The 14,745-nt window shown below is 38.2% G+C and overlaps 1 protein-coding gene across 23 annotated transcripts in view; it reads right to left on the reverse strand.

Moving 5' to 3' along the window:
- ntm (neurotrimin) overlaps positions 1–14,745 on the reverse strand; it is a 326,344-nt gene that overhangs the window by 124,770 nt on the left and 186,829 nt on the right. For 12 of the 23 annotated variants that reach the window (XR_004766986.1, XR_004766985.1, XM_035434127.1 and 9 more), the window contains exon 1: positions 4,260–5,093. Coding sequence is in view for 19 of the 23 variants with exons in the window: in XM_035434127.1 (XP_035290018.1) it covers positions 4,260–4,432 (173 nt within the window). In the remaining 4 variants the exon portion in view is untranslated. Of the gene's footprint in view, positions 1–4,259; positions 5,097–14,745 lie in introns of those variants that run through there. The other 11 variants (XR_004766988.1, XR_004766987.1, XM_035434135.1 and 8 more) reach the window with 5 other exon arrangements.

Raw genomic sequence — 14,745 nt, forward strand, 5'->3', positions numbered from 1 at the left:
ATCTGCTAGCTCAAGCTGCACATGAAGTGTCTTCCTCAGACACATATCTGTGCAAGCTCAACTGGTGATGTTATAAGAGAACAAGCAACTTGACTTCACATGTTTTGGAGGAGAGCATGAGATTGTCTTGAATTGACAGTGGAGCTTGAAGTAAAAAGCATAGCTGTGAGCATTGGGGATTCCAGATTTGAAAAATGTTAAATTAATGTTAATTAAAGACATAAAAATAAAAAAAGTCAAGCTGAGCTTTGTAAGGAGTCCCACACATCTTATTTGCATGGAAGCATCAGCAGGAATAAACAAATATGTATTCATGCACCTTATGATTCAGGATTAAAGACAATGGCGCATGTGACGAGTATTTAGAAAAAAGCATATTTTTAATTAAAAGAAAAATGAAGCCCTTGTTTTTGGAGCAGAAGAATGCTCAACAATATGTCTCCTCACTTGACCTTTACAAGAAAAAATAATTCTCCTCAATGACTCTTGATTTGCATAGGATAATTGCTCATTAAATATGCCCCAGTGATTTTGACTACCTGCACTCTATTGTCCATGCAAGAAATTATTATGTCTATAAATGAACAAATAAAAATGACACGGTAACTACTATTTTATATCTTATTTTAATGATGGGTATTTTGATTATATTTAATGTAGGCCAAATGTATATATGATGCATTTTGGATCTACTGAATCCAATTAAATTAAAATCTTTAAAAAAAACTCCTACATTGCAAAGTCCTCAAAACAAAATTGTGCTCATTGACCATATCTGCAGCAAATGACAGCCTGTGAATGAAGGCTGCTTATAAATGTTCCACTCCTTGGCTGCAATAGCTCAGATTTCTAACAAAGGGCAATACAAAATTATCATTTTTTATGCCAAGGCCATTTGAATTTTATTTCCAGTCTTTCATCTACAGAAAATATGCTTTTAGAGATTTTATGTATTGTTGGGTCATGGAATGACCAATATGTTACTGCAGCAATGCCAGCCCTGTGATAAACCACAATGTGATACTATGTGTTATGATTTATACTGTTTCTAAGCTTCAATTTCCACCCAACTACTGTACTTTTCCATCGGTGGCTATTTTTAAATTGCTCACTGAAGAAAACATTTGAAGATTTATGGTGTTGAAAAATCAACCCATCTAGGAATCTGTGCCTGGACAGCCATCTAGGATTCAGTACTTACACTGTAAGAGTAACACAGTTGTTAGATTTGCCGTTTGATTCCTAAAATAAATTATGTGTTCCAAGAACAGGATTCAGAATTAAGGTCTGTGCCAACTGCCAAAACTGCACAGCTGCTACCTTACAAATAATGAATGTTGATAAATATTACAAAACAATGCATTTTCAATGAACATGCCTTTCACTTGCTGAAGACAAGACTGAAGGAAATGCACCCCAGAAAGATACAGACAGAACTGAAGATGGCTGCAGTCAGGCCAGGTGGAGCATCAGCAGGAAGGACAGCCAGCATCTGGTGATGTCTACAGGTTTTCAGAAAATCATTGAAGGAAAAAGATTTGCAGCCAAGTATTACTGTAAATATGATAACTATTTTAGCATATGTTAATTTGTCCCATCACTTTAGCTCCCCTAAAATGGGGAAAATGTATAAGATGGGCTGCAATTCCTACATGGATAACACCAAATGGATCTAAATACCCTCGAATTAAAGCTGAGCCAAAACAACAAAAACTGTCACAGTCCCAAAAACGTTTGCATTTAACTGTACATATGAGAGAAATGGCCACAGGGGAAATGTATACATTATCCTCACAGATATATTAGCCACTGCTTATCATTACCAATAATCTAAATTTGAGTGTTCCATTAGCTTAGCAACAATATCTCCTGTTCCCAGAAATTAGTTTAGTGATGCAGTATGTGTGAAGTTGTAGCTGGTATATCATTTATCAATACAGAATAAAACCTGCCAACTGAAGTTCTGTTACATTATTACTGTAGCTAGATGACAGTTGCTGCCTCCTTAGGTTAAATGCTGTAAGCTATATAGCCGCATGGCACTTGAACATTGTCAAAAACGAATTTACTTTCACCTGCAAGCTTTAATGTCATTACCAACCTCAACTTCTGGACAGAAATCAGTAAAAAAAAAAAAAAAAAGCTTTCAAAAGGACCAAAATACTAACAATACAATGAAATACAAGATTAATCACAAAACACACATTACACAACACAAGATGCACCAAATGGGACTCACAGACTCTGACATATGTACACACTGCACACACCGCTGATGGCTACTTATACGCCATCTGGCTCTGTCCAGCAGTTCATCAATTTTGGAAAGAAATCACCACCAAAATACCAGTATTCTTGGGAGGCAGTATCCCACTTCTGTGTCCACAGTAATTGACACGTCACACAAAAACACAATCCCTTTGCTTGTCGCTCTAGCTATTGTCAAGAAATAGTTGGAAAAATATACACCTTATTTCCAAGTCACACTGGCTAATCTTCTTACAGAACATATTTCAAAAGAAGAAAATTCAGCTTCACTCAAAAACCAAATCGAAAAATTCTATAAAATCTTCTTATCACTCGACAGATCTCTAAAGTTGCAGGTGAATTAGTGCCCCCCCCCCCCCACACACACACACACACACACACACGCGCGCACACACACATCCTCTCACTGTAATTCAAAACACAGCCCCACATGCACATAATACACTACCAAACACATTCTACACAGACAAATAACTATTCTAATTTTATTTTTTAAATATATTTAGGTGTTTAATTGATTATTGTTGAATAATTGATTATTAATTGATGATAAAGCTGCCTTCCTATTGTTTATCAATGATAGAAATCACATCAGAAATGAACATATCTTTCCATAACCTAACTACTCCATTTGTTTGCTTCCCAATAACTTCGCCTAATTACCCATTTCACTTAAGTTATTTATATCCATTTATTTATATCTGTTTATTACTTCCTTTTCTCTCTATGTATATCAGTCAGCACATCTGAATGTCCATGAAACCTATACCTGTCTACGTGTGTCCATCTGCCTGTTTGTCTATTCTTCTTCAGTCTATCGGTGTTCACCTGTCTGTCAAACTGTCTGTTCTCAGTATGTCTGTCTGCATCTATTTGTCTATCCATCAGTCAACAATGTCTGTGAAAAAGGAAATCCACTTTTTCATTGTTTTTTTCCCGCATTTGTGTGTTTACTAGTTTCATTTCTGTGTGTGTCAAATGTGCCAGTGATGCATTTCACATGTGAAGTCAAATATCTGTTTATTGTGATTTTTGTTGCTGTTTTGTTGTTGGTTTGGAAAAAAGTTACACATAAGACCTGTAAGCCAGTGAGTCCAGAAACTGCCAAATTAAGCAGGCATTCAATCAATCTGTTATAATGCATATCATGTCTCCTTACATTATATGCTCTAGAATTTCTTTCCAGATAGCATCATCCAAAATGATTTACACAGGGACATAATCATATGTACTATAGGCCATTTATAAAGCTGTATAATTAATAAACCACATCACATTAAACCTTGCTGAAGGGCATAAGAGAAAAGCACACCCAGGATTTGAACATAAAATATACTGGTTGCATGCATGCATCAATAATTCTTTATACCTCAGTATACCATTTTCCTCAAATGTAATATCTTAGTATGCTAAAGACAGAGTTTCTGTCATTTTAAGCAAAGAATATGCTGTATTTCCTTCTTAAGATGTTCACTGCTCTGGCCTCTGCCCATTAATATAAGCCAGGATAGTTCACGCATACTGCACAGGTTACTGCAGTAGTACACCAGGGACAGTGTCTAAATTTGGGGCAATTCACAACATTTGATAAAACTGCATTCCTTCTGTGCTGAAATTCTGAAATGGTTATATGGACAAATGGCAGAGCAGTCGTGTTCCCCATGTGTGGAGTTGCTATAACCGGGTTTAGCCCTAAGTACTGGGTAGCAGAATGACGAAAGCAATTTCCATTTGCTAAAATTCATGCCTTAATAGCACCCACCCCCCAACTCACCTCTCTCTCACACACACACACACACACACACACACTGTATTGTCACCCTTTATTTGACAATAACAAGTCCTGCTTTTCTCCTCTAAGTTTTACACAAATATTTAAGATTAATTTATTATGTTTTCACCGCCAACCTCACACTGCATATTCTTACTCACATTCGCAACAAAAATGATGTGCAGCGCACCACAACACAAGTAAATTGCTCGCGTCTTACCTGAGTAGCAGAGACTCTCCTTGTCTGACGGTAATATTCTCCATCACTTTGTTATCGGATTGGGAATCCCCTTGGCTGCGGACTGGCAATCCTGCAGGTACAAGAAACAGGAGTCTGAGCGACAAAACTACAAGGCACTTCCAAGACACGACAAAGTATCCACAAACACCCATCTTCGGTCAAAAAATCCTTTCGGTAGCAATGTTTCACCGCAATTCCTTTATTTTTACTGAGGTATGTTCAACAACCTCAAAGGACAGCACGTAGCCTAGTTAATACAGTACATCTATTAATCCAGATCTTCACTCCAGGTAATGAAGCATCTGCATAAAAAAATGCGCAACGGAAATGTTTCGTAATTGCGTAGACAGTAATCAGTGGGTCACTGCATATACACGAAGAAATCTGTCATTCGAGAACCGATGTGGCGACAGAGGAATGTCTCCGCAATTATACAATTTGCTCTCGGAAATAAACTTGAAGAAAGAGCCGCGTGCAGCTTGTAGCGAATCAACTGCAGCATGAAGTCATTCAGACAGAAGCATGAAAACTTCAACCGCAAAAGTAGAGCGGGCGAGAATAAGGGGGAAAAGAAGTGCGCCAAAAGCCAGATTATCTCAAAATAGAGCACTTTTCCAGGGATTAATTTTCTCGGTTAAATGAGTAAATCAATAAAATAAAGCTATCCCCTGAAAGCTAGGCTCCTCCCGCGGGACTGCACATTACGCAAACAGTGCAATCTTTGCTTCCTAACAGTGGCTACAATTTCCAGGGTTAGAACTCGAACAACAGTAGTCTAGCCTTTTCCTCTTCTTGTCCAAGTCTATAAAATGTGCGCTCTGAATCCGAATACAGCATCTCCTCTTTCCAGCACTGATGTAACAGATTTTTTTTATGTTGTCATGGCAGCAGGAACACTGCTGAGTAGTGGTATAGATTCCGCCACTAAAGGACATTACACCCACCACATCTGTTTACAAGCACCGTAAATAGGATTTAATCACCACTAGTGACAAGAGCCATTGTCAAGAAAACTCTTTACTGTAGTCTACCCTTCAATGGGATAACCTGGTTAAACAAATGAGAATGACAGCAATTTTAAATCTTCACGAATAAAGATATTGCTTGAATATTGTTGAACTAAATTAAATTTCAGCTGCATTCAACACCCCTGTCAGTTTTTCGGCCACTTTTTAAGGAAAGAAAACATTTTTGATTTGATGTGCATGAAGTGCAAAAATGCTAGTGTTCCAAGTGAAACACCCTAGTTTTTTTGTTGGTGTACTGTATATCAAGGTCTAGAAATATCAGCGAACTGTCATTACTGCAGAAGTGATTGTCACAGCTGTTGCCACAGTTTTATTTTCATTGTTAAATTACACACAGGCCCCATCTCCAGCACTCAGACTTACAATTAAATAATTGCTTATTGGCCTTTCATAGTTACAGCTGCCAGCAATGCTTCTCATTTTAGCACTGTTGAATCATTTAAACTACGAACATCCCAGCTGTCTCAGCCATGTCCTCATAGCTAAAAGACACTGACAATAGTGATGGACACAGGTGCGCAGGCCAACACAAGCTGCATTGTTTGCATTGGCGTAAGCACAGGCATTTGGCATAATAGAAGCTACATTTGGGGGCATGACTTCCTATTTTTAATTACTTTGACAGAATTGATCAACCAATTTAGGTCTCAAGGGCCATATTTACTAAGCATGCCGCAAATTACCGCCAATGGCGCAGAATTCTGCGTCCCTACATGTTCTGGTATTTAAGATGTGTCTTGCGCATGGCAGGAAAGCAGCATTGTTGTACTGCTCCATCTCTGGTGAAGTTGGATTTTGGACAAGTGTCAGGATCCATGGATGCAAATGATAGCCACGGTCACCTCTAAAGGTTAGCATATTTCATTATTAAATAAATAAGTAAATAAATAAACAAAAATTTCAGAACAGTTTTAATGTTTCAGGTCATTTCATTCCAAACCCAATGGCCAACCATCTCCAGAGTTGTCGTCTCCCAACTTCTCTAACAGGCAACTGTTCCTAAAGTGTAAAAATGCTGTCAATTTGCAAATGTAGGGTAGAGTCGCCATAAATGTAATGTGGCTACCATAGCCATTTCAGGTTTGTACAAGTGCAATTCTGTCTTTTACCACCTCCCAAAGGAATGGAGCAATGTAATAGCATTTTCGGGAAGTATTTTTGGGCATGACACTTTCTTTTTATTTGCAATAAACCAAATCATACATCATTTTAAAAAAGTTATCTGTCCATGAAAAGTTAGTATTGTTTTCTAGCAGGAATTGGATGCTAGGTGACCAAAAAAATGTGAATGTCCCTGTCAGTATAAATCTAACAGGTACAGTTATGGTGCCTCTGAGTTGTAATAACTAACAGCCTGCTTTTTTGCTGTTACAGTATGTGTTTACAGAATGCCATCTAAAGAGAAAACAAGAGGGTTGGCACCCAGGGAGGTCATGGAGAGGGCTTCAGATTTGGAGATTAGGGACACTTGATGGTGTTGAAAGCCATCTACCTTAGGCATGTTAAATGGTGTTTAATATTTATTAAAGAAATGATTTTTACTCAACATATTTTACTTTTTGGGCTATATTTTCCAGAATCAATGTTGCATGGGCACAGTCAATTGAGCGGTGTGTGGCGCACTGGGCGTGGCTTGTGATTGTTGGTGTTTTTGGGACCACAGATGAGCAGCGCACAGCGTGAAGCATGTGGCGCACCTGCCAACAGGGCAGGGTTATACGGAATATACCATCAGTGGGTGCCGTGCAGCTGCATCTGTTAATAGCCAATCAAATGACCACTTTTCATTCCCTTTAAGAGCCGAGCACACTGCCGCAGGGCATGTTGCCAATTTCCGTAGTCCAACACTGCAATGGAAGACGTGGATAATGATATAGCCTTCTAATAAGATGTTTCACACTAGAGGTTCTTTTGCAGGAGGTGCTGAGTTGGGCTGTCACTTTTTTCCAATATTGAGTTGTGCAATATTGAATCTCATAAATAAGAGCACAGAACAAATATAAGCATATACATATAATAAATAGAAGCACAGAACTACTACTGCATTTCTTACATAGTCCAGGACATTCCCCTACTTATCCACCAACAAGACTCATAAGAAACAGTTTCCTTGAGGCCACCCACCCAAACGCTAACCAAACACATCCTTATGTGCTATAAAGTATGACTGCATGCAACACGCTATTGAAAAACAAAATTGCAATTATTGGTTTTAAATAAGTACACAAAAAAGTTAACTTGGAAACTAAAGTTTTTTTTTGTCAGACTACATATCAGTAAAGTATTCACCAATTGTAAGCAAAATGGAAGCATACTTTTTTCCCCCATCGCAGTTAGTCAAGGTTTATGTTTTTTCTCAGTGAAATGTTTATCGTGAGGGCGCTTCAATAGCGTCTAGGTGTATGGTTTGTGCCTCTGTTTCAGCTCCTTCTTGTTTCTAGCTCAAACGGAGGCACGGGAACTGTCTCCTAATTAGAAGTGGCGCACAGCCAGGCATGAACATTTGCTGCACGATGATCCTGGTGGGCTGCCAAACGGTGAAGAGGTATCGATTTGGTTTGATCATTATCCATAACAGAAAAAAATCATTACATGTTGCACTCGCATTATGCTAGTTTACTTCTCTCAACCTTAATCAGCCACTTAAAGGACAACTGCAGGGGAAGAGGGAAAAACAATGAGAGGCCACCGCTTGTAGAGGTTTTGAGCATCAGATTTTGAGAAAGCACAAACCATTTAATCAGGCATTATGCCTTAATTGCGCTCTTCAATTTCTCTGCAGGCCCACATTTGAGGGAAAAATGACCTCGTGCATTGCTTGATAATTGCTTTTCACAATCGTTCACTCTTTAAAAAGCCATCTCAGCTATTTCTCTTGTTATTGCTTTCATATTCTCCAATTCTACGATTGGTATATCACTTCAAAGAAACATGGGAAAGACTTTGTAATGAAATAAAGACCAGCTCGAGTGAAATATTCAACAAATTATCTTGTATGTCAAGTTAATTGTACCATGTCACCGTAATGGTTCCCCCCGGTGATAAAAGTATTCATTACACGCTCTGCTATTAGGGGTCTCTCTCTGATCCCATCACATTATAATTTTGGTCAGGTGCATTTTCTCTCTTTTGATTCTGCTGGATTGCTTTTCAATATTTATCTTTGTTTCAGAGAGCAAACATAAGGCTTACACTAATATGCAGTGATCTCTTTAAATTAGTGATACTGAGGAGCCCATTAAAATTGCACCAAACCAAACACTCATCTTTATATTTACAAGCGCAATTCCATGAGCACCATTGCTGTACAGGTGCTCCTACAAAACATGTGCGGTAATGCATAAAGGACTGAAGGTGTGTGGTTTGGGGGTTTCCAATGACACAAACCACACATTTCTTTTCTGCATTAAGTTAACAGTGGTTGATATGTAACATGTTGCCATTAACTAGTTCCTAAAGTAAATGCAATATCTTTAACTGGAATCAGCTCACAGTAGTATTGAAAAGATTAGTTTTCTTGTTCAGTAGTAGACTTGCTTAATGATTTTTCTTTTTCTCGATTATATCCGCTGAAGGTCATGTGGACTTAGCGAGCTGATTTCATGGCATGGTAATGTGATTTCACAGGAAAACCATACATGGTATGGGAAAGAATATACACTTTTATAATATATACAAGGCATTACTTTCTATATTGAGCAAGCACGATCAATAAAAAGCACAAATCTGCTATATTGAGAAATCAAAATGTATATTTTAATACCCATTGTAAAATAAAAATGCTCATTTATCTCTTTTGTTCACCGGTTGCTTGCATAGCAGTTGTGAGAAATTAAATGAGTCTCTGATGAAGTTGGTATTAGGGTACAGCTGACAGTGAAGTCTGAAATTGCAGTCATGGCCACAGGCAATGTCCCATCTGGGGATATAAGTGTACTCTCTTAGTAGGCTTCCCCCTCACTACTGCCCAAAATCAGCATTTCTGTTGCATGGGTCCTGGCTGTATGTAGGTGGGCATGTAGTTCCCTGGAACCAAGCAGCCATGGGCCATTTATAATATTATTAATGATACCACTGAATAAAGTAATGGTACAGTGGACTAAGGGTCTCTTGGGATTCATTTATGATCCATCCGGTCTTGATGTTGAGGCAATCATACTTTGCAATCACAGTTTTCAAGGTATTTCTCTTGACTGCCTTTCCTCAGGGTTAAAACATTTTATTTTCGTTTTACTCTCTCCGGCTTTAAATTATTTGTGTTTAATCATGTGTTGTTTTGATTCAACTCATCTAGTCGATGAGTTACACAGAACCGTTTCACACATTAACTGTATGAATTTGTAACGAAAATACATATGAATTTTACCGGACAGGTTAGAAAATAAATCTGTTAATGAAAGTTTTAACAAGACAAACAAAGCAGGACAATTTGTATAATGGGCAAACTGCACATCCCTTTCACATGCAAATTGAAAGGTAAGCACAGTTGTGGCCATAATACTTAGTGAAAGTTAAAGCCAATGTTTCACAGGTCCTAACTTTTTATTTCACAGCTATGCACTTCAGACTGCTCATTTCTTAATATAAAATGCAGGCAAACAAATTAGGCAGATTTTTAATATATTCTTATTACTAAGTACATCTCCCGTAGTTAAGTCTACAGTCAGACATCAAAGTATGCTAAAAGAATGCCAGGAGCGTCTTTGCTAGAGTAATCTTCAGACATCTCGATAATTTCACCCTTATAACCTTTTCAACGAGAAGCCGAATTTGGATAAGCAAGAGCGATTTTATTTATTTATTTATTTCAAAATCTAAACTTCATTGCCACAGATGTGGACTAAATGGAGCATGTCCTGCAAGAAGTTAAAAGAGCAGCTCAGCAGTTCTCTGGTCTGTTCGCCTCGGCTCCAGATGGTCTTCTGTGTTTCTCTGTGTGGGACCTGTGGTAATGAGGTTGTGGTCATGGTGTGAAAACCGCTAGAAAACACATTGCCCATTTGAGGTAAGATTTCCTTTCAAGTTTTCCTGTGTTAAGTCACTGGTAAAATAGGCTGCTTCTCATTCTGAGAGTCGCAGTCCTGAAGGCGATTCATTACCTTAGTATTATTATTGTTTAGAATATTGTTGGTTTACAGTGATAGACGCAATACAGTGATTGTTATATTGTGTACTGGTATATGTATATTATTGTTTTTTTTGCAGCATAATTGGATCCCCTGAGATACTGTAAGAGGGGAAAAAACAAAACACAATTTAAAATACCTTTGTGAGAGTTTCATATTTTTTAATTTTCAGTTTCTCCACTGCCAAGCCAATGAAACTGTGGTATGAACTGGGTTTCAAAATCTAGGAAGAAAACAATAATTAGTAGTAAACAAACAGCCCTGTGAGAGTGAGAGAGAGAGAGAGAGAGAGAGATTTTCTTTTTAGTTTATGGTTAGGTTGCGGTTAGGAATGATCTGTTCGGCAGGGACTGGTGGACACTAAGGTGCGGAAGCAAGCACTACTTTTCAGCGGAGCCCTCTGGGGATGGCAGCATTTTTACCAAAATGACAATTAAGTTGTCCATGTTTACGGTCAGAATCAGTGGTCAGATTACCCATGGTTATAGTTTGAATCAGTAGTAGGGAATATTTTGTAGATGAATGTGCACTTCATGTAGCATAGTTTTTACAAAGGGAGTCATGTTTACTAACTGTTCATGGTTTCCTTAGGCTTTGGGATTTACGACTGTTGTCCAACAGTATAGTGAAACATAGTAAACAGGTTCAATCTATCAGATGGCAGTTCTCAGAAAAAGCCCAGGGCAGTTCAAAGGGCAAAAGCCATCCAAACCTAGAACAGTCTCCAAAGACACATCTAGAATGATAAAAAAGAAGTGAAATCTGTCATCATGTCAATGAGGAAGTTTTGAAAATGCAGGGGGAGGGCAGAAACACAGCCCTCAGCTAGGAGGATTAAATTAAAGGAACTGTGAAGGAAAGAGAACCAGCGTCATGTGACGCTTCTTAACAGCAGTGTTTCCAGCGGAGAGGGACACCTGGTAGAAGAGCAGCTGTTTGAGAGTCGCTGCGTACTGCTTGGAGGATCATTATTTCCCAAGACACTCACAATGTAATAAAACACTTTATAGCCCTGAGGAGTTTTACTGTACGGCATAGCGGGAAATTGAGGCAAAGCTATCGCACGTCATGTGTTCAGAGTGGATCAACAAACATGACTTCATCCAACACCGGGTCTCATTTCACAATCTACTGTATAGGCCTATTTAGTACAAAGTGTGTGAATACGGGTGTATGTACATGCATGTACTGTATGTATGCAAACAAACTTGGACAGTGACACAATTCTTGTTGTATTTGCTCTGTACTCCAGCACATTGGATTTTAAATAAAACAATGAATATGGGGTTTAATTTGAGGTTATATAGATCCTGTGTAGGAATTGCAGGCATTTTTATACATAGTCCCCCCATTTTAGGGCAGCAAAAGTAATGGGATGAATTAACATAATATGAAATAACAACATCTTATTTAGTTCCTTTATGTTCTAGGGTATTTCTCCTTCAGTCTTGTCTTCAGCAAGTGAAATGCATATTCAGTTAGATTCAGGTCAGGTGATTGACTTGGCCAGCAAGACCATCATACCTTTTGACACACCATTGTTTTGGCTATGTCTCAGATCAATTTATTCAGATTTTTAAGCCTCATCATGGCCTACTTTACTGGCATTGACACTTATTTAGTCCTCAGGTTGAGAGACAACAGCAACAGACTCCAATTGTAAATCCCACACCTAGAATGAACTCGACCTTTTCCTAGCTTTCTTGTACATGACCTAATGATGAGCCAATGGGCCAACTGTCCAATTACTTTTGTTCCCTGAAAATGGGGAAACCATGTATAAAAGGTAATTCCTACAATAAAAATTGTGTCACTGTCCAAATACGTATAGACTTAACTGTACATATACATAGACATCTATATGCACACGTATGTAAGCATGCAAACAAGCACGGCAACTACTGGTTTGACCAGGCAAAAAATCTCAATCAGTATGTGCCATTATTTCATTATCAGTTTGGGACTGGAGCACAATGATATTCAAAAGATATTTGGGAGAAGGTTATGAAATTCATAAGAAACATAGTAACCCGAGACCCATGGAAAAAAGAACTACATCATCTTAAGACCCTCTTTGCTTCACTAATATGGACAGCATTTCTATTTGTCTATTTCTGGACTGAAAAGTACTGTTCTGCAAGATTCATGATATTTCAGATGCTCTCATTTGTGCAGGAAAACATGTTTATTTCCTCAAAACTGGATTATTACAGATTGCAATGCCATACTGCCTAGCACCCCAGATTGTATCTTGTGCATTCAGATTTGTCCCAAATGCTGCACCAAAGCAGTTACTTTAACAACCATTTAAAAAATGATTACATATTACCAATCTCTAGCCTTACTTGATTTTCACACAATGAAATGTTTTAGGTGATTCAAATTCTGTTCCATAGACTACTATATAGGCCAACTTCATCAAACCTGAACAAACTCAATATTCAACACAATAGCACCTGACAACTGTAGTCCAACTACCTGTTTTTCTTCAAAAAAATTAACACAGGCATTGAGGTGCCTATGGCCCCTTTCATCATCTCCCTCCACTGGCTACGAATATTGGCTTGCGTCAAATTCAAAACTTTGGTGCTAACCCATCAGGTACCTGAAGGGACTGCTCCATTATGTGTTCAAAAGGTTATCAGACTCTACAAACCAGCCAGTCCCCCATATCCCCCCCGCTGGGTCCTGCTCTGATGCGTGCCTGAACTTCATGGTCAAGTCTCCTGTCTGTTCTTGGCCCCCTAGTGGTGAAATTAGCTTCCGACTACGTTCTCATCTTCTCAGGCAGACTAAATATTCACCTCTTTAGGCTGCACCATGACTCCCCTGACTCACTTTAGATATCTTCTTTTTTCAGGATGTAGATACAGGAGCCCACAATCACCACATACCTCTTCACTGGAGAACTGGAGATTGTCTCAGTATTTGTAGTATCATGAAAAAGTATTTGCCCCCTACCTGATTGCCTCTATTAATGCGGCTATTAAGTTTAAGGGGGACATTACTTCTTCACGTGGGGGACATGGGCATTTGATTTTTTTTTCAATTAATAAACGAAATAATATTTTAAAAATCTGTTTTATGCCTACTCAGTTTCCCTTTGTCTAATATTACATATTGTCTAACGATCTATCTGAAACCATTCAGTGTGACAAATGTGCAATAATAGAAATGAAGCATGAAATGTTTTCTTTTAAGGAGAAAGCATCACAGCATTTTATTTATATACAAAACCCTCCTCACAAATCTCCCTTTTTTCTCTTACCAGACTTTCATCTTTTATAAACTCAAAACTATTGCACAGGATCTCACGATTGGGTTACCCTAGAAACACCTGGATTCACAACTGAACTAGGAACAGCTGCTTTTAAAGCTTTTATATTCACCACACATGAGGAATAAAGTTGAGGGGTTACTTAAACTAAACACCTTGGTGTCCTTTAATCAATTTAAGTCATTGGTGGCTAATATGCTCATTGAATAAACTGCATGCAATTGCTTGGTATAATTTGACTCTTGCCATTGTATGTACGACTATTTGTGCCTGTTCATGTGCATAAACCTTTCAATATTTTTAATGTGTGCTGTTGCTATGTATAATTTTCACATATGTATACTTTGTTCAGACATATGTGTGTATAAGGTCCTTGTACAAGGCTTCTCTGAAATTATATGGTTTTCAGGGCCCTGGTTTCAGTAGGATGCCCTGCTTAAATAAAGGTTAGTTAAAATAGAGGAAATCAGGAAGAGGGCAAATACTTTTTTCACAGCACTGTAATTATTTCTTAATATTTTTAAGGTTCAAAAAGCCTTCCTATGCTGCCATTCACCTCGATGCATGCTCACTTAATTCAAGATATTGTAAAGCATTGGTATCACACCCCAATTATTAACAATACATTCTATTCTTCTGTGTCGTTCTTCCTTTGCATTTCCTCTACCAGCGTATTCCTCCCACATTTGCCATGGCACCTAATTTATGCCGCATCTAAACCTCTGATCAGTACAGAAGCCCAGTTCTATTCCGGAAACCGAGTCTGCCGTCCCCCAATTCAACGGTTAACAACAGATAACGCTTTGAATTGTGTGCATCCGTTGCAGCTTATTCTCTTTTCAATTTCGCACAGCTCTCTGATCTACCAAAATAGACAAAGTGGATGTGCTCTTACAGTCTGTGTGTGGTTGCCATTGGGGGAATGAAGGGAACTTTTGTTTTTTTATCTCAACTGGCAGATCAGAGGTTTTCTATTTGGAATGACTTTTTGCTGCAGTTAATTGATTATTTATTTACTTATTGTTCACAAATTA

Source organism: Anguilla anguilla, chromosome 9 (genome assembly GCF_013347855.1).
Source record: "Anguilla anguilla isolate fAngAng1 chromosome 9, fAngAng1.pri, whole genome shotgun sequence".
NCBI lineage: Eukaryota > Metazoa > Chordata > Actinopteri > Anguilliformes > Anguillidae > Anguilla > Anguilla anguilla.